Source organism: Chiloscyllium plagiosum, chromosome 4 (genome assembly GCF_004010195.1).
Source record: "Chiloscyllium plagiosum isolate BGI_BamShark_2017 chromosome 4, ASM401019v2, whole genome shotgun sequence".
Taxonomy (NCBI): Eukaryota; Metazoa; Chordata; class Chondrichthyes; order Orectolobiformes; family Hemiscylliidae; genus Chiloscyllium; species Chiloscyllium plagiosum.
Genome location: NC_057713.1, coordinates 130255667 through 130276690, shown reverse-complemented (window position 1 = coordinate 130276690; position 21024 = coordinate 130255667). Strand labels below are relative to the sequence as shown.

At 42.5% G+C, this 21024-nt stretch overlaps 2 protein-coding genes across 5 annotated transcripts in view; both read left to right on the top strand.

Moving 5' to 3' along the window:
- Window positions 1–21024, top strand: part of sulf1 (sulfatase 1) — a 308830-nt gene that overhangs the window by 92035 nt on the left and 195771 nt on the right. The gene's annotated exons all lie outside the window — the stretch shown is intronic.
- Window positions 17903–20871, top strand: spice1 (spindle and centriole associated protein 1). Its single transcript, XM_043689234.1, has one exon. It carries the CDS (start codon window positions 17946–17948, stop codon window positions 20118–20120), a length of 2175 nt encoding a protein of 724 aa, XP_043545169.1. The 5' UTR covers window positions 17903–17945; the 3' UTR covers window positions 20121–20871.

The window sequence follows — 21024 nt, the reverse complement described above, 5'->3', positions numbered from 1 at the left end:
AATGATATGTGGCTTGGAGGGGAACTTGCAGATGGTGTTCCCATACATCTGAGTTGAAATACTGCATGTACAATTTGAAACAGCCAAATATGATTTCACATACTCAACCATTTTCAAAAGGTCAGCTTTCCCCTTCCTAAACCCACAAATATTAAGGAAGTCCCTGATGAATTCAGTGAACCCAAACAGAAATAAGAGATTGCAGTAGGCCCTTACTTGTGTTATATGGCTGGATGTCACTAAGTTCACCTTACTTCAGTAAGGAGCATTCCTTTAAGTATTGCCTCAGTCTCATTTCTTCCAACATCTGCTGCTGAGAAAGGTGGTCCATAAGGAATGCCATACCTGCTCCTGAGAAATGCTCATTGTGTGGGGGCAGGGCTCTCATTTTCCTTGGGACCTCAGAATCCCAGACTCAAAAGAGAACAAGTCTAAAGATATTGTTGTTTATTTGCTAGAAAAAGTGTTCATAAACATTATTTCCATCTGCAATAATCCCCACTCAGAAGTTCCAAACTCTGGTCCAGATGTTCATTCCTGAGTCATAGTTGCAGAAGCAGGAAAACTGTCAGCTCCAGGAACCTAACCTTTAAAAATGGCTACCCACATTCACTTTTTTCAGTCAGGGGCATTGGGCTAGTTTGGAAGTTGGATTTAGTGACCCAAGAAGAGCTGAGGAAGGCTGGATAAAAAGAGGTTGTATTGAGGCCAAAAATAAAATAATAAGATATGTCATTCAACCAGCCCATACCTGTCACATTCCCATCACTCACTTATACAATGCCCCCATGACACATAATGCCCTCTTCACATCCCCCATGGTCGCTCAAACCTAAGGGGCAACTTTTTCACGCAAAGGGTGGTGTGTATATGGAATGAGCTGCCAGAGGAAGTGGTGGAGACTGGTACAATTACATTTTAAAGACATCTGGATGGGTACATGAATAGGAAGGGTTTAGGATATCTGGTCGGCATGGATGAGTTGTACACCTCTATGACTCGATGCCATTATATGCATCTCTACCCGTATCCTATGTTCGTTCTTTCCTGTGCCAACTTAGTGCTTACATCCACTCACCACCCTTTTGCCTTGTCGCCTCCCATCCAACTCACCAATATCCATCAGTATATAGGAGAAAATAGTGCTATTACTTACAGTTCTATACAGACCGCTCTCTATTAGAAAATGTACCCTCATTCAATAGAAACACATTTTGATAGTTATTGATTAATTTAACACTTCTTGGTAAGTCTTGACAGATTTGATACTTCTTGGCACATCTTCAATAGTTGACAATTTTAAGGGGTTTATTTGCCTTTCACACATAATCTTCTCTATGGTTAACAATACCAAAGAATACATGCCTCTACCACCACCAAAGTGTACCCAAACTCCCCTTCCAATGGGTATCTTTCCCAAAGGATATCTGGGAGCCCTGCCTAGAGCAAGGCATCCTGGGATCGTAGTCACTAGAATACCCCAGGTCTCCAAAGGGAACAACTGGGCAATCCAAGAGTAATACACTGAGGGTAGATCTGCTCTGAGCTGATCTGTTCTGCACATTCCAGGTTCCAAGCAGCATCTAGTTACATTTTTTTGTCTCCCTCCTTTTTTGAGTAAGGGTGTTACATTAGCAGTGTTCCAATTCTCTGGGATCTTTTCCAGAATCTAAGGATTCTTGGAAGTTTACAACCAGTGCATCCACTATCCACTCAAGTTACTTCCTTTAAAATCCTAGAGTGTAACCCATTAGGTCCTGGGGCTGATCAGTCCTTTGCCCCCATTAGTTTCCCTAGTACTTATTTCCAGTGATAACTTGTGTTTATTTCCTCCCAACCCGCTGCCATCTCATTTAGCCTGTTGATTAGTTAGCATTTTTGGAATACATGTTCTCTTCCTAAATGGGCTTTAAATGAAATCTGCTATCTTCAGAAACCACGGTTGGATGAAACCTCAGATGAAAGACTCCATTCCCATTCTAGTTGAAATGAGAAGTGCTATGTTTAGGTCAGGACTTGGGACTTTGGACTATTTCTGATGTATCACTAGTGTAAATCTGGACCTTTCAGTCCAGAAACTCCTTAAATTTGCTTGTGTCAATTGATGCTCTTAGAAAGTATATTTTATAATTGTTCAAACTTGCAAATGTAAAATTCAGAAAATTAGACTTGAATGGATGGTTCTTATTGTCTAACTTAATGGGTTCACTGAGAACTCAACAGGTGAGTTATGGAAAGGGTTGATATTAGGACCTTAGGGATACTAGATTCTAGAAACAAAATAAACCAGTTATTGTTAACCAAAGAAGTTAAGGCTAGTATCAAATTGACATAAATAAGAATTAGTGCAGCAAAGAATAGTGAAGCAGAGGATTATGAAAGTTTTAAAAGACAATAAATAATGACCAAATGAAATAAAGAGTGAGAAAATAAACTGGGGACAAACCCCTTAGTAATATAAATAATACAATATAAATAATATAAATGGACAGTAAGAGCTTATTTAAATATGTAGATGGAGGACAAGTTTGGACAAAGTGAACAAATACCCATGAGAGAACGAGGCTGCAAAAATAATAAGGGGGAAATCAGGAAATGGCAGAGGACCTGAATCCATACTTTGCATCAGTCTTTAGGAAGAGGACATGTATTCCAAAAATGCTAACTAATCAACGGGCTAAATGAGATGGTAGGGGGTTGGGAGGAAATAAACACAAGTTATCACTGGAAATAAATACTAGGGAAACTAATGGGGCGAAAGACTGATAAGCCCCAGGACTTAATGGGTTACACTCTAGGATTTTAAAGGAAGTAACTTGAGTGGATAGTGGATGCACTGGTGATAAACTTCCAAGAATCCTTAGATTTTGGAAAAGATCCCAGAGAATTGGAACACTGCTAATGTAACATCCTTACTCAAAAAGGGAGGGAGACAAAAAAATGTAACTAGATGCCAGTTAGCTTAACATCTGTCATTGGGAAAATGTTATGAATCTATTATAACGGGTGCAATATTAGAGTGCTTAGAAGAACATAATCCAGTCAAAAAGGATCAACATAACTTCATGAAGGAGAAACCATGCCTGACAAATTTATTACAGTGCTTTGAGGAGGTAGTAAGCAGGATAGATAGAGAGAAACCAGTAGATGGATTTCCAAAAGGTGTATGATAGGATACCATACATAAGGCTACTTAATAAGAGCCCATGGTGCTGAACATAATATATTAGCATGGATAGATGCTCACTAACTGATAGAAAACAGAGTTGGGACAAGAGGACCATTTTTAGGATGGCAACGAGAAACTAGTGGAGTGCCACGGAGGTCAGTGGTGAGACCACAATTACTTACAATACATATATTAATGATATGGATGACAGAAGTAAATGTACCATCACTAAGTTTGTAGATGACACAAAAATAGGTTGGAAGACAAGTTGTGAGGATGATACAAAGAGTTTAAAGAGGGATATAGACCAGTTAAACTTGTCAGGTGGAATATAATGTGGGAAAATATGAAGTTATGCACTTTGGTCGTTATAAATAGAGCTGAATATTATTTGGATAGATCAGAACGCTGTAGTGCAGAGGGATTTGGGGCCATTATTTCCAAGGGAATGGTGTGTAAGATCAGCAGGTTGTGCTAAAACTTTACAAAGCAATAGTCAAGACACACCTGGAACCCTGTGAACAGTTTTGGTTCTCCTGTCCAAGAGAAAAAATATACACATCAGAGGCAGTCCAGAGAAGAATTCACTTGGTTCATTGTGAGTATTGAAGAATTTTTTTATGAGGAGGTTGAGTAGGTTGGGATTGTACTTAGTGGACATTAGCAGAATGAGAGGAGATCTAATTGAAACACACAAAATTGTTAGAGTTTAACAGTTTAGATGTGGAGAAGTTGTTTCCCTGATGGGACATCTAGGACCGAGTGGGTATAATCTCAGAATAAGAACTTGTCCTATTTAAGACAGAAATGAGGAGCAATATTGTTCGCCCAGGGTAGTGAATCTGTGGAATTCTTTGCTGTAGAGGACTGATGAGGGTAGGTCATTAGGTCAATTCAAACCTGAGATAGACAGATTTTTGATCAGTCAGGGAATTGAGTGTTATGAGGGCAAGGTAAGCAAAATAGAGTTGAGAATTATCAGATCAGCTGTGATCTCATTGAAAGGCAGAGCAGTCTTGATGAGTCAAATTGCCTACTTTTGCTCGCAGGTCTTATGGTTAAAAGGTGATGCAGTTTGCCCCAGTTTGCTGCTCAAAACAAGAAGATGGTTCCATTTTATACAAATAAAAGACTAAAAATATTAAGGCATGTAGAGCCAGCGGCATTTCAAAAGAAATCTTCCAATGTGTAAAGCAAATTCTGTACATATGGTAAAAAAAAATCAATGCAGCCTAGCTTTTGAACTGTGCACTTGAAAGGAGCAACTGAACTACTCTTGAACAATGATGAACTATATGATTTGTTTAATTATATGGCAGCCCATTAATTTTGCATTTGAAAATTCAAAACACAAACCACAACAACCAGTGAAAGGACATATAGGTCGTCAGATCTGAGTTTTCTGAGTTTTGATTGCTAACTAGAAGTAAAGTAGACAAGATTAATCCTATGGTCATTAAAGTAACACAAGAAGTTGTGGAATTGAAAAGATTTGCATCATATTAAACTATAACTCTTGTTTTTCATTTATGATGTCGAGGTGCTGGTGTTGGACTGGGATGGACAAAGTCAGAAGTCACATGGCGTCAGGCTATAGTTCAACAGATTTGTTTGAAATCACAAACTTCCAGGAGAAAGAGTATTATTGTTACATTTCTCTCCATAATAACCACAATTCTAACTTTGCAGTGTGACTATTCTGTGTTGGTCTTTGGGCCCTTCGAAAAGGGTAACTAATAAAAGTGGCAAATAATTTTTCATTGATTTAAAAGGAAATTTTAATGCCAAATTAGAGGTGATGAAGGGGCTACACTCTGAAACCTTGTGATTTCAAATAAACCCATTGGACTATAACCTGGTGTCGTGTGACTTCTGCGTTTTTAGTGAAAACAGGTATTTGACTTTTTCCTGGAAATAACAAACACATTATATTGTTTGATAACATAATAATTATTTATTTTTATGACTACTTGGTGGCATGGATAAACTTCTATGACTGTATAACAATTACTAAATGGGTTTTGCTGTTATAGAACACATTACTAAAAGATGACCTAACCATAAATGTCGGAGAAAAGAAAGTTGAGACTCATCCATGCAATCATTCTAAAATATAAAAATTGTAATAATTTACATTAAGAAGGTAGAAAAGATAGGAAACTATTCTAAAAAGATAGGAAACTATTCTAAGTAATTTGAATTTTGTTGTATTCGTGTGTGAAACGGCTTCTACTTAAACCTTAACAGCAATTCAGTGTAAAATTAATCACTTAGGAAAATAAATTTTTTTTATTACTTCATAAACTATCCATAATTCCATCATACATTTTCTGGTATACTTTCATTCAGCAAAATGCAAAATAGAAGGGGAAAGAAATGTTGTCTGCAGAAAGCCTCACCTTGAAGGAGAATATTTTACTTCATGTAGGGTGATCTTATAACATCTGTCACTGTACTTGTTCCAGAGACAGCACAAACTTTAATGGGGTTTGCTGAGTTCAGAGTGTACTGCCCAAACTATTAAAATAATTATTGCAATTATTTTCTGAACAACAACCTCTGGAGAGATGAGGCAAAGTAATTGCAGACAGATTTAGTGCGTTTCCTGTCCTTATTGAGTTGAATGTTGTTGTTTGTTTGGTTTTAATCTAATTTCACCCACAAAAACCATATGCAGCAAAATCCTTTTCCCACCCTCAACATTACAAATGCATTTAATTGTATTTTCTTCTTTACATTTTAAGATTTCTTCCAACTTGCCAACAAAGTTCATTATTTAAGATTTGTACATCTTTATTTTACTGTACAAAATGCATAGGTATATCAGGAGTGAGTTTTTTTTAGCTTTTGCCCTTTGAAAATGCACAAATTGAGAGAAAAAAATACAAAATTAAAATTGTGATGTCAGTAATACTTAATCACACCTGGTAAATTATGGCAGGTCTAACAGGTCAGGTCAATAAACCTGTTGGTAATCATTGCTAACTCCACTGCACGTTAGGAATTTATGAAATACAATACAGGGTATATTAAAAATTAAGAAGGAAATTCAATGCCCATTTTGTTTAATTGACAGGATTTTGCAGATTTTTACAATCAAATTCTGTGCCAGAACAGAATATTACTATAATATTTCTCTCTATAATAACCACAATTCTAACTTTGCAGTGTGACTATTCTGTATTGGTCTTTGGGCCCTTCCAAAAGGGTAACTAATAAAAGTGGCGAATTATTTTTCATTGATTTAAAAGGAAATTTTAACGCCAATAAACAAGTGGGTTTTCGTCAGATAGATGTAAAAATGTTATAATCTCAAGCCTGAATTGCCTCAGCCTTGAACCCATTCATTTCCAGGTTTAACAGAGGCTGGACAGGGGTGGATAATTTGTCAATTCCAGGAGGGCTGGCAGTCATTTAAATTTGTTAATGAGGCAATGTGCTTAATCTATTGTCGCACACAACACAAAATATGATAGATAGTGGAAACTGAAACAAAAATAAAATGCTGGAGAAAAAAATCAGCAGCTCTGGCAGCATCTGTGGACACAGAAACAGTTAATGGGCCAAATTGTCAAATATCTACAGGACCAGGACCAAGTACCGTTGCATTCTCAGGATCATAGTCTCAAAGGTTATCTCAATGCCTCAAGGACAGGTTGGAAGTTTCAAAGGACTGGTGGGTTTGGATGGTGGTAATCAAGAAGCCTGCCCGCCTCCAATTAACGGCCCATTGAAAGACCTCATTTAGGGCCCCGTGCAGGGGAGGATGGGATTTTTTTAACCTAAATTCAATGAACCTGATTAATTTTGAACACCTAAGTCCCCATCTGAAATGTGCACCACAGGGATATAAGCAACTCTCTCTGCATAAAACAAAAAATAAACTTTCTGGACCTAATTGGGCCAGTTTGAGATCTTACCTTCCTATTTTGTTCATGGCACTGTTTCTTCATATTAATGCAACTGATCCTGAGGTAATATCTGCTGTACTCAACAAGGCATCAGAAGGCATCTCCACACACACCTTTAAGCTGACCTGCCTCTGTCCTGGAAATTCAACCTTACGTCAAACGCTAAAACCAATCTATATCCATCCACCCTTGTTGCTAAAGGATGACTAAATAACTATTTAAAAAGCAGAAAAGAGAATATGAATACAAGCTAGGAAGAAACATAAAGGTAGATAGTAAAACATGCTTCAGTCCATGAAAAAGACAGCATTAGGGAAAATAAATTGGGATCTATTCCAGGTAGAAACAGGAGAATATATTATGGAAATTAAGGAAATGGTGGATAAACTAAACAATGATTTTCTGTCTTCTTGGAGATAGATACAAAAAAAATCTTCCAGAAAGTAAGTAATAACAGCACATTTGGAAAGTCAAAATACAATCCACCAGAGTCGTCATGGTTTTACGAAGGATAAATCATGTTTAACTAATTTGCTAGAATTTCTCAAAGATGTAACAGGCTGAAAGGTAGGAGACAGAGAGTGGTGGTGTAGGATTGCTTTTCAGACTGGAGGCCTGTGACCAGCTGTGTTCCCAGAATCAGTGCTGGGTCCACTGCTTTTGTCATTTATATAAATGATTTGGATGTGAAATTAGGAGATATGGTTAGTAAATTTGCACCTTGATCAGATGGGCCAAGGAGTGGCAGATGGAGCTTAATTCAGATAAATGTGAGGTGCTGCATTTTGGAAAAGCAAATCAGGGCAGGACTTACACACTTAATGGCAAGGTCCTGGGGAGTGTTGCTGAATAAAGAGACCTTGGAGTGGTGGTTCATAGTTCCTTGAAAGTGGAGTTGCGGGTAGATAGGATAAGACCATAAGACATATGAGTGGAAGTAAGGCCATTCGGCCCATCGAGTCCACTCCGCCATTTAATCATGGCTGATGGGCATGGATAGGGTGAATAGCGAAGGTCTTTTTTGCAGGGTAGGAGACTCCAAAATTAGAGAGCATGGGTTTAAGGTGAGAGGGGAAAGATTTGAAAAGGAATTGTGCGGCAACGTTTTCATGCAGAGGATGGTGTGTTATGGAATGAGCTGCCAGAGAAATTGGTGGAGGCTGGTGCGATTACAATACTTAGAAGGCATCTGGATGGGTACATGAAAAGGAAGGATTTAGAGGGATATGGATGGCATGGATGAGATCGACCAAAGGGTCTGTCTCCATGCCGCACAACCTTATGACTCTGTGACTCTAAGCAAAATAGATAATGAGGATTCTGTAAATGTTGTAGATCTGGACTTCCAAAAGGCATTTGATAAAGTGCTGCACCAAAGATTAATACACAAGGGAAGATAAAATAGGGTTTCGGATACTTTATTAGTTTGGATAAAAGTTTGCATGACTAACAGTGTTTTATCTGGTTGGCAAGATTTAACTAATGAGGTGCCACAAGGTCCAGTCCTTTGGCTCCACCTACTTACAATTTATATCAATGACATGGATACAGGGAGAGAAGGAACTACAGCCAAATTTGCAGATGACACTAAACTTAGTGGGAAAGTAACTTGCAATTAAAAAATAAAAAATTTACAAATGGATACAGATAGGCTAGGTGAATAAGACAACATTTGGCAGATGGCGTTTAACGTGGATAAGTGTGAGGAAATCCATTTTGGTCAGAAGACTAGGAGGTAGCTTATTATCTAGTTGGAAATAAACTTCAGAGTGCTTTGGTGGAGAGGAATCTGGGTGTCCTCATGCATGAATTACAGAAAGCTACTACACAAGTACAGCAGGTAAAAAGGAAGGCAAATGGAATCTTGGCATTTGACTTGATTTATTACTGTCACATGTACCGAGGTACAGTGAAAAGTGTTGTCTTGTGTGCTTTACAGGCAGACTGTAATGTACAAGTGCAATAGGGTCACAGAACAGAGTGCAAGATACAATATTACAGCTTCTAATAAGGTGCAGAGGGAGATCAACATTAACGTTAAAGAGGTCCATTTGAAAGTCAGATGACAGCAGGGAAGAAGCTGTTCTTTAATCTGTTTGTATGTGTATTCAATATTTTATATCTTCTGCTTGCCGGAAGAGGATGGAAGAGAGTGTAACCGGGGTGGGAGGGGTCTTTGATTATGTTGTATTTTCCGAAGCAGTGGGAAGTCTAGATGAAGTCAGTGGATAGGAGGCTAGTTTGCGTGATGGGCTGGACTCTGGTTTTTTTCAGTGTTAGGAAGACCAGTTGCCATACTGTTCGGTGATGCAACCAGGTAGAATGCTTTCTATGGTGCATCATAAAAATTGGTAAGAGGCTTTATGGACAGGCCAAAATTCCTTAGCCTCCTGAGGAAATGATGGTGTTGCTGTGCTTTCTTGACTGGACCAGCACAGATTGTTGGTGATTGTCACTCCCAGGAACTTGATGCTGTCAACCATCGCCACGTCAACACCATGCAAACAGAGGTGTGACCTCCACTCCACTTCCTGAAGTCAGTGACCGACTCCCTGATTTTGCTGATGGCGATGGAGATATTGTTGTCGTTACACCATGCCATTACGCACTCTGCCTCCTTCCTGTACTCCATCTCATCATTGTTTGAGATCTAAACTACAACGGCGGGGTCGTCAGCAAACTTGTAAATGGAGTTGGGGTGGAATTTGGCCACACAGTCGTGTATGTATAAGGAGTAAAGTAGAAGGCTGAGTACACAGCCTGGAGGGGCACCAGTGGTGAAGATTATCGTGGAGAAGGTGTTGTTGCCTCTCCTTACTGATTGTGGCCTATTGGTCACAAAGTCAAGACTCCCGCTATGAGACCCACCGGAGTTTGGAGATATGTTTGTTTGGAATTATGGTTTTGAAGTTGAAAGATTAGTCAATAAGTAGGAGCCTGACGTAGATATCCTTGTTGCCCAGATTCTCATGGGATGAGTGTAGAGCCAGGGAGATAGTCTCTGCTGTGGACCTGTGCATCGGTAGGAGAATTGCAAGCGATCAAGGCAGTCTGGAGTTGATGTGAGCTATGAACAAACTCTCGAAGCACTTCATAATAATGGATGTCAGAGCCACCACATGGAAGCAATTGAGACATGGTGCATGATTTTTCTTTGGCACTGGGGTGATGATGGTTTTCTTGATGCAGGTGAATCGTAGTAAGGAGAGATCGAAAATGTTAATGAATAACTGCCACCAGCTGGTCCGCACAGGGTCTGACTGCATGGCCGGGGGCTCCATCCGGGTCAGTTGCTTTCCCAACGTTCACCCTCAAGAAGGCTGATCTAACGTCTGCAGCAGTGACTGAGGGTAAAGGTGCACCTGAGGCTGATGAGACAGGTGATATTGCTTTACAGTCCTTTTGTTCAAAGTGAATGTAGAATGGATTGAGCTCATTGGGGAAAGATGTACTGTTGCCCGCGATTCTGTTCAACTTCACTTTGTAGCCCATTATGTCGTGTAAGCCTTGCCACAAATGACAGGTGTCTATGTGGTTAGTCTGGGTCTCAAGCTTAGTTTGGTATCACCTCTTGTCATCCCAGATGGCCTTGCAAGGATCCTCCCTGGATTTCCTGTATAGGTCAGGATTGCCCGACTTGATTGCCTCAGATCTGGACTTCAGTAGGGTGTGATCACCTGGGTTTATCCATGGTTTCCAGTTGGGGAACATTCAAATCAACTTCTTTGCCATACAGTCATCCACTAATAAAGTCTGTAATACTGGTGGCATACTCATAATTTATTGCTAAAGGAATAGAGTATAAAGGTAAGGAGGTGTTGCTGCAACTGAGGCCTTCGTGAAGTTGTATCTGAAGTATTGCACATAATTTTGGTCCTCTTACTTGAGGAGGTATATATTGTATTGGAGGTAAATGCGGGGTTATAGGAATAGGATTATGGGAGTGCATGGGGTTGGATGTCCTTTGGAGAGTCAGTATAGACTAGATGGGTCAAATTGTGACCTCCTGCACTTTAGGGATTCTATGATTCTTCATTCATAGCTCCTACTTCAAAACAAAAGTTTCATCAGGTATCATTGAAAACTACAGAGAAGTGTATTATTTGAATGTTTTCATTTAAAAATACTGTGATTTGTTGTGTAAATTTTGTCAATGCTAATTAGTAGTACTTAAAAGTTTTCAGTCTTTGGAAGTAATTACATGTTATTACCATTTAATACACTGCAGTTGATAGAGTGCGACAAAACAGATATCAGAGAATCCCTACAGTATGGAAGCAGGCCATTTGGCCCATCAAGCCTGCACTGACCCTCCAAAGAACACCCCCTTTGTAACTTTGCATTCCCAATGGCTAATTCACCTAACCTACGAACACTGTAGACAATTTAGCATGGCCAGTACATCTAACATGCACATCTTTGTGACCATGGGAGGAAACCACACAGACATGGGGAGAATGTGCAAACTCCACACAGACACTTGCCTGAGAGTGGAATTGAACCTGGGTCCTGGTGCTGTCAGGCAGCAGTGCTAACCACTGAGCCACCATGCTACCCTAATTTATGTGAACAAAGTTATCATTTATAGAATAATATGAACACAGAATTGACTGAATAACAGAAAATAGAGAGTGATGGTTATTGAAAGCAAAGTATTGAGAATTGCATAGATCTGAAATAAAAATAAAATATGATGGATGACATTAGCAGGTTAGATTAGATTAGATTACTTACAGTGTGGAAACAGGCCCTTCGGCCCAACAAGTCCACACTGCCCCGCCGAAGCGCAACCCACCCATACCCTTACTTTTACCCCTTACCTAACACTACGGGCAATTTAGCATGGCCAATTCACCTGACCTGCACATCTTTGGACTGTGGGAGGAAACCGGAGCACCCGGAGGAAACCCACGCAGACACAGGGAGAACGTGCAAACTCCACACAGTCAGTCGCCTGAGGCGGGAATTGAACCCGGGTCTCTGGCGCTGTGAGGCAGCAGTGCTAACCACTGTGCCACGGTGCCACCCAGGTCTGGCAGGTCTGTGGAGCAATAAACGTAACAAATATTTCAAGACAAATATGACTATTCTTTAATAGTAGTTAATAGATATTCTTCAAGCTGGAGGAGGTTTTGTGACAGAGTTACCCAGGGTTCCATGCTGGAACCCAAGCTGTTCCTAATATATATCAATAATCTAGACCTTAGCGTACAGGGCAAAATGCAAATGTATTAACAAGGGCATAGAGAACAAGAAGAAGGAAGTTATGTGGAACCTTTATATAAGACTGTAGTTTGTTATCAGCTGAAATATTGCATCTAGTTCTGGGCACACCACTACAGGAAGGATGTGAGGATTGTGAAGAGGGTGCAGAAGAGATTTAAGAGAATGGTTCTGTGGAGGAAGAACTTCAGTTATGTGGACAGACGGGAGAAGTTTGGACTGTTTTCCTTTTAAAAAGGCTGAGAGGAGATCTAATATAGGTATTCAAAATTATGAGGCAACTGGATACAGTAAATAGGGAGAAACTGTTTTCATTTGTGAAAGGATCGTGCCCAAATGGGTATAGATTTAAGGTAATTGGCAAAAGAACAAAATTGATATGAAAGAAAAAAATTTCATGCAGCAAGTGGTTATGGTCTAGAATACACTGCATGAAATTGTGGTGAAGACAAGTTTAATTGATGAACACAAAAGAAATTTAGACTGCTATTTGAAAAGGAATAATATGCAGGATTATGGGGAGAATCCTGGTGATTGGTGTTGCTGAAATGTTCATTCAAAGAGCCAATGCAGAAATGATAGGCTCAACAGCCTCTTTCTGTGCTGTAATAATTCTGTGGTTCACATTTGACAGTGCAGTGCAATATAACAGATCAATAGGTGGGCAAGAGGGACCGACTTGCCAATCAAAACTCAAGTCACTCAGTGTACTTGCGTACAACTTGCAATGGTTATGTACAAAGTGGCATTTTCTGAAGACCATATTGTTTCCATATCATTGCATGATCCAATAACAACTTAGCAAAGAAAGGAGTTAAAACAGAAAACTGTACCATTCAGTTAAATGAGACTAGCAGTAAAGAAAAATGTTAAACCAACAAGCACAGGCAATTCTTTCAGGCTCTTTGGAAAAGAATAATTTGCTGATCTGATTTATAAAGTGTGAGGCTTTATTAGGAGCAGACCTGATCTGGAGCCCAGGGAAAGTAATGCTGAAGAGTTTGGCAACTGAGTTAAGGGCTTTATTGTTTTAACTGTGGATTATTTGTGAACTGTAAAGTGCCTTTAAAAGCCAGAATATCAGAACATGGTTAATTTCATCAACTGAAAAGTTTTGTACTTTGGCAACTGATTTTGTACTTTTGCATCTTGAGCTGCAGTTTTTATTTGAAGGCATGCTTGTATAGCTTTTATAACTCATAGCACATGACTAAGTTGGATTTAGCATCAATAATAATGAAATAAATAAACATATCAAGACCTTAGCATATAAAATCAATGCCTTGAATATTATTTCAATAATAATTTCAATAAGATGGAGATCAACTGAGCCTTTTATATTTTTGTTTTGTTTTAATAAGTGACCGAAAATGAATAATACACAATGTGGTTTTACTAATCCAATTTTCAGTGTTGCAACAGTGGAGCTCCCTTAACAGTAAATGTATCATCTGTCAACATCATATGATTAAGTTGGTAGCACTGGGTTGGATCCTGCGTGTTTTTGGCTATGTCAGTTTTGTCAAGTTTCATGGCTGGTTTCAGTCAGAGGCCGAGCAAGTTTCTCACACTGTCATCCCAATCTCACCTTGTCTGCCCCTATAGCATACCTCTTGTCCGAAGCTAACCTGATTCTACCACTCACTTCAGCCAAAAGGACTCTTCACTGCGCAGATATCTAAGAATGAACCAGCATTTCTGACAACAATGTCATCCTTAAAAGGCTATTGTGCACCCAGATAGGCAGTATCAATCCAGAGCTGCCCTGCATGGTTTGTGACATTTGTCCTAGACATGACAGAGAAGTGAAAATTTTGCACCACACTTTTGTGGACAGGTGGAGATGCTGCAGAGGAGGGCTTTTCTCCCAGAATTGCCAGAGGGGCCACAACACCAGACCTTGCCAGTCTGCGTCAGTGCAGTCTCAGCCATCTAGAGGAATGCCTAGCAGTGTTGGAAGAAGCTCAAACACCTGGATTCAGCAGGATACATACAATCATCTTAATTCTGCAAGATAAGACTCACTCTGTCTCTGCTAATCCTCTTACCAAGGTTTATGCTCTATCACTCTCACTATTGCATGCACTATCTTCCTTCACTCTCTCTCACCCATCCCAACCCCTCACACCTTGCATGACCTCTGCTTAGTCATTTTCTTGGGACAACTCACCCTCGTACATATGTACTAAACTATGCGCAGCTCTGCCAGCCATGTTCATCTGCCTTAGTAGCTCCCTTTCTCTGGCTATAGGAGAAACCAGCTCTTAATAGGGCATAAAGAGCTGAGACAGATGGTGGGCTGCTTGACATTCAGCTCCTCACTCCTACGAGAATATCCTGATCCTGGCTGCTCAAGCAATTGACTGACCATTCCAGATCCCCAGATTTAGTATCAAGGGCTGTCTTTGACTGACTGTATGAGCATCCCATGACTCAAGGCTGACTCCATTGACTTGTCTGAGGACTACTGACAACCTTCCTGCTTTTATATCTGCACTAAATAGAAAGTCAAGACAGAGGTACTGAGAGTTCAGTACCTTTGGCTGAGGGGGCAAGACATAAAAAGCTAAACAAGGCATTGCAGAAATGCTGTGAACATCCAGATAGACTCAAAGTGAGCCAGCGCTAAGAGGGTAAGCGAACAGCCTTGAGATCCATGAATTTGATGCCTGTCCCCAATAATAAGGATTCCTTGCAGGAGTATTGCAATGATAGTAGTTGGCATTCCCCAATTTGGAACATACAATGCAGAAGCTTAATGTAATTTGGTCAGAGATTGTCAATGATATGCAGGAACTGACATGTGTATGACGCCAAGGTCTTAGGAACATGCTATCCCTGGAGATGAGAGATACAAGATGCTGGTGGCAGGTGTGCAAAATGGAACACTTTATGAGCAAGTAGCAAGCTGGAGTGCCTATGTGCCCATTCAGACTTTTGTCAAGTTTCATCAGTGTCTTGTTTGTTTGCAGTTGGTGGTTGGATAAGAAGCTGCATATTAATAAGGTGAGATCTGAAGTTAATTAGGATCACAATACACAATAATCCTCCTAAATAAGTATCTTGCCCCTCTCCAGCGAGTGTCTTGTCTTGATGCTTTTGTTGGAAAATGATATTAGTTGCTCCCTGTGTCATGATAGGCCTCACTTGACTTCTCCTTTCCATCAGTTACTTTAAATTTATGCCTCAGGATTATTGATCTAACAACAGATATAGATCCTCTGTTCACTCTGTCCAGCGACCTGGAAGGCAGTCTCTTCCAAGAGTGATGATCTCAGCCAGGCATGAGGTGTTCTTCAGCAGAGGGTTCTGGCCCAGTATTCCAATAGCCTAGTAGTCTCATCCTGACTGCATCTTCCTTAATCAGCTTTCCCCAATCCCAGGAGTCGTTAACGGAACTATGATTACTTTTTCTTTAATATTACTTTTTTTTATTATTGTGTATGACTTCTGTCATTGATGTAGACACTGCAGTGGGGTGACTTACAAAACTTTAAACTGTATTTTTCATGTAAAAGTACACGACTATAAATTTCTATTCTGTCCACCTGAACAACTGTAGCTAATTCATCAGTGCTGTATAAATCACTTTTCAATAAAAACATAAGAAATAGGAACAGGAACAGGCCATTCAGCCCCTTGAGTCGATGCTGCCATTCAAGAGAATCATTACTGATCTGTCCCCCTCCCACTTTGCCAAGGACATGCAGGTCCTGGGCCTCCTCCATCGCCACTTCCTCACCACCCAATGCCAGGAGGACCCTTCAACCCTAGGACATCAACATGGACTTCACCAGTTTCCTCATTTCCCCTTCCCCCCAACCTTACCCCAGTTCCAACCTTCCAGCTCACCACCATCCTCATGACCTGCCCCACCTGTCAATCTTCCTTCCCACCCATCGGCTCTACCCTCCTCTCCAACCTATCAACTTTACCCCCACCTCCATCCACCTATTGCACTCTCAGCTACCTTGTCCCCTCCCCTCCCCTCCCATTTATCTCTCCACTCCGGAGGCTCCCAGCCTCATTCCTGATGAAGGGCTCCGGCTGGAAACATCGATTTTCCTGCTGCTCGGTTGCTGCCTGACCTGCTGTGCTTTTCCAGCAACACACTCTCAACTCTGATCTGCAGTCCTCACTGTCTCCTGACATTCCTTATGCCCACTTTACTCCCTTTTTCACGTAACTCTTGATTCCTTGACTGACTTAAATATAGAACATAGAACAATACAGCACAGAACAGGCCCTTCGGCCCACGATGTTGTGCCGAACATTTGTCCTAGCTTAAGCAACCCATCCATGCACCTATCCAATTGCCAATCCAAAATATACAGGGACTCTGCCCCTACAGTTCTCTGTGGCAAGGAATTCCAAAGACCCTCAGAGAGAAGAACTTGCTCCTCATCCCAACCTTAAATTAGCATACCTTTATTCTGAGACTATACCCTCTGCTCCTAGACTCTCCCATGAGGGGAAACATCATCTCAGCATTTACCCTGCCAAGACTCTTGAGTCCCATTGAACTGAACCTTACGCCCAATAGTAACATATAGATACACTGGAAGAAAAACACTGCAAATTTCAATAAGAACACTAAATCCTGGAAAGAGGTGTGTGGTCAGGCAGCATGGGTGGCACAAATTGTCATTTATTAGGGAGATTGCTGTTAACCGTACTCCTAAAAGGGATTTGTTAAGCTTTTGTTTTGACGACTTGCCCCAACCAGACAGCTCTTTATGGGATTTAAATTAATTTAAAGAGACCCCACCACAATTTTTAAGAGTTGCAGGTTCTTTCTTCTCCACATTGTAGCTCGCTCAAAGTTTCCAGTGGTTGGCGGAATGTTTTTTAAAACAAAAAGGAATTCAAAATCTTGATTAAAACATTTTTTTTAAATTAAAATCTCCGATTAAATTAATCTTATTTGTAAAACAAATCACATTCCTTACACACGGAGCCCCTGAAACTAACACTCAGCGGCGCTGGGGAACCGCCAGAGCCGCGCGGGAGGTGGCGGTAGCGCGCAAGGTGGGGAGGGTGTATTCATGGCCGTTTGGCGGCGGGAGCATTGGCGGTGGCGCGCAACGGCTGAATTGATGGGCATTTGGCAACGGGAGCGCGCAGGAGTGGCATTGACGGCGACGCGCGAGGGGGTGAATTGATGGCCACTTGGCGGCGGGAGCGCGCGGGGGTGGCATTGACGGCCACTTGGCGGCGGGAGCGCGCGGGGGGTGGCATTGACGGCGACGCGCGAGGGGGTGAATTGATGGCCACTTGGCGGCGGGAGCGCGCGGAGGTGGCATTGACGGCGACGCGCACCGGCTGAATTGATGGGCACTTGGCGGCGGGAGCGCGCGGAGGTGGCATTGACGGCGACGCGCAACGGCTGAATTGATGGGCACTTGGCGGCGGGAGCGCGCGCAACGTGTCCGCTGTCGGCGGGAAGTGAAGTGACGGGAGCGCGATGCTATGGGGCGGGTGGCGGATTTGATGACAGTTGGCGGGGGCGGGAATACTCTGGAGGTGGCGGTTGGCGGCGCGAGGCGGAGAGTCGCGCGCTGCCGTCGGGCCTAACAGCCCGGGGGGGGGGGGCGGCGAGGCGCTTGCAGGCAGCGGGTCGAGGCCGCAGGAAGAAGGCGGCGATGGCACCGAGGAGAGAGTGGGACAGCACCATCAGCGACCTGAGCGTGCACCGGGCCAGCCCGGAGGAACTCGCCCGGCGCCGGCACAGCCGCCTACCCAGGAACCGGCGGCCCGGCCTGCACAAACCCCGCTCGGCCCCCGGCCACCAGCCGCTGGTCAGCGAGCTGCTGCTGGACCGGCGGCAGCTGCACGACGTGCTGGACCGCTCCGACCGGGCCCTGGCTCTGGTGCGGGACCTGTTCGCCGACGGCCCGCGCCTGCACGCCGCTTTCCCGAACGTGACGGCGGCGCCGGGCGGGGGCGGCGAGGCGGCTCTGCCCACCCGCGCCTGGGGGGAGCGGCCTACTCAGCTGTCCCTCCTCAGCGAGTCGGTGATGGACCCGCAGGCGCTCAACGACGCCAGCCCGGGCCGTGCGGAGGCAAGCCCCGAGGGCAGCGAGCATCCGCGGGACTGGTCCCGGCGTGAGCCCGGCCAGAGCCCGGGGACTCCGTGTACACCGGAGCGTGAGGCCTCGGGGGACGAGGCTGGCCTCAACGCCGCCACGGCGATCCAGAGGGCCCGCTCCGGAGGAGCTGAGGCGGCGGCAGAGCGCGGCCGGCTGAGCCTGGAGGGGCTGCGGGACACCATCGAGCACATCGACCAGGAGCTGGTGGAACTGCAGCGCCGGGCGGGGCGCGGGGTCGCCGGGCGGCCGCCCGAGAGGGGCCGAGGCCTGGCGGGCTTCACCGCCTCCTTGGTCGGCTCGCTGAGCAGGCTGACCCGCTGCCTGAAGGAGAACGAAAGCCAGCAGCGGCGGGAGAGGGAAGGCCGGCAGAGGCTGGCGGAAAGGTGCACCGAGCAGCGGGCGCTGATCGATGCGCTGACCGCGGAGCTTCTGAAAATGCAAAGCGAGGTTATTGCGACGCAGACCGCCCTGCATCATTATATGGTGAAGACCGACGAGGAGCTGCACTTGATCAAACAAACGGTGCACGGATCTCCAGGAGCAGGAATGGACAAACCGAAGCCAAGAGAAAACATTGATGCTTGCAAAGTTGGTGCGGCAGCATTGGAAGGAAGGAGTCTACATGGTTGCATTTACTGTGGCAGACAGGATAACAGGAATGCACCTATTTTAAGGGCTGTACCAAATGCTGCTGAACGTTTAGAAAGCGTAGATAATCAGTACGAGGGGAGTGTGTTAGAAATAGCTGGAAGAGGCGAATGTTTACCTGAGCACTTATTTGGCTCTGCTATATTGCTTTCCCCCCCAAGACAGAGGAACAGTCAAATAGCTGTAAGATCACAAACTGCAGCAAATTCTTGTCAAGAAAGACCTCTCGCTGATAATGTATGCCTGAAATCAAATTGTGCTCATCCTTTGCAAATTGGTAAGGAAACTCCAACGTCTGTTGAACAACAAAGAGAAAACAATTTCATAGAATACTTAGGGATACAAAGCGAGCTGCAGCAAGGTCAACAGGATCTTGCCCGGCAGTGCAATTTTAGAGATGCTTTAGAAGGACAAAGGAACTTGACTCCAGTTTTGCCTGTTAGTAATTGGTCTGAAATGCAACAACCAGGAACTGTTAATGCAGTGCCAGGTGTTCTGGGATTAAAGGAGAACAAAATGGAAGCTGAAGCTTTGGACAAGTGGCTTAAACATGAAGCAATGCTTGCGCAAATCACTGAGCTCCAATTGCAGAATTCAGCTCTCAAAGCCCAACTTAGCCAGTTCAATATTGATAAATTACCTAATTCTGCACCACAAATTGAAAAGTCTGTGCCCAGACCTTGTGATAATCTTCAGCAGAGGATCACTGAGCTCAACCACCAGAGTGCTGAAGCACGCAGCAAACTTCTGAAGTTGATTGAACAGCAGAGACAAATTTCTGGTGATTCTGCCTCACCACCCATTTCTCCTATTCCACCAGAAGGTACATGGACAGAAACTGGCAGAAAATCACTGGATGTGTTGATCCCTTTGCCCAATGGATTGGACTCCTCTTCAGAGAGTGCACCTTGTCCTGCTAGCGAAATAAATAACAATAGATTAACAGATAATGCCAGTAGAACTAGTTCTTCACTACATCTGGACAAAGGTGATGGAAATAGAACACCTATTACTCAAAGATTGAAGCCAGAAAGATTAAAAGAAGAAGGTTGGTTTGCACTGTCTACTCATACCATTTGACTCTAACTCTGAGATTCCAAATCTACATTTGGGTGATTGGACAACTAACAGAAGTGCTTTCATAGCTGTAAAAAGAAAAATACTGCACATGCCAGACATCAGAGTATACGAACACCTGTTTCTAAAGGCTTGGCACCAGAAATGTCAACTTGTACTCCCCACAGATGATGACTGATATGTTTCCAAAATGTTGTCTTTTTCTTTACAATTTCACATTGCATTTATTTGTTTTACACTATTTTAGCAGAGAATTTGTAATTTTAAATTTCTGTGTGCTCCCAACAGTTACCTGTTACTATCAATTGTGTTAATTATTGATTCACAGAGGCAATTAGCCTCAAAGAAGCTTTTACAATAGTTCAGAAAGATTGAGAATTTTCTTGCCTGTTCTCTGGTTTTTCTAAGTGTGTGAGAGAATGGGGTGGGATAGTGGGGGTGGAAGGTTTCTTACAGCAGTACTGAATCAGCAATGCATTTTGCAATGCTCCTGATTTTTTGTTCCATTGATTTAGTTAAAAATGAGCATGATTTGTAAAATGAACTGTTGATTCACTAGCATGTGTTTTGTTTGAGGGGTGGTAGTGTGTGTTCCCTTAGTTGCAGAAATCATTTTCTAATCTTTTTATACGTGGCACATGCAGATGTATTTGAGAGAATAACATTTTATAATATATTTTAAACGTAAAAATATATTAAATTTTTTAGTTCAATAAAATGCTCACAGTTTGTACAAAAATAAATCTTTTTTACAACATAATTGTTCTTTTAAGTGGTCTGAGCCTATTACTTTTCCTTTCAAATGCCTACTGAAGCCTTGTAATTTCAGTACAGGACTAACAACTTAGAAATTGAGAGTTTAGTAGTCATGTCACATTGTGAAATTAAATTTGATAAATTTGTAATT

Coding starts and splice junctions, on each gene's coding strand:
- spice1 (XM_043689234.1), top strand. CDS start 17,946: ATGGCACCGAGGAGAGAGTGGGACAGCACCATCAGCGACCTGAGCGTG.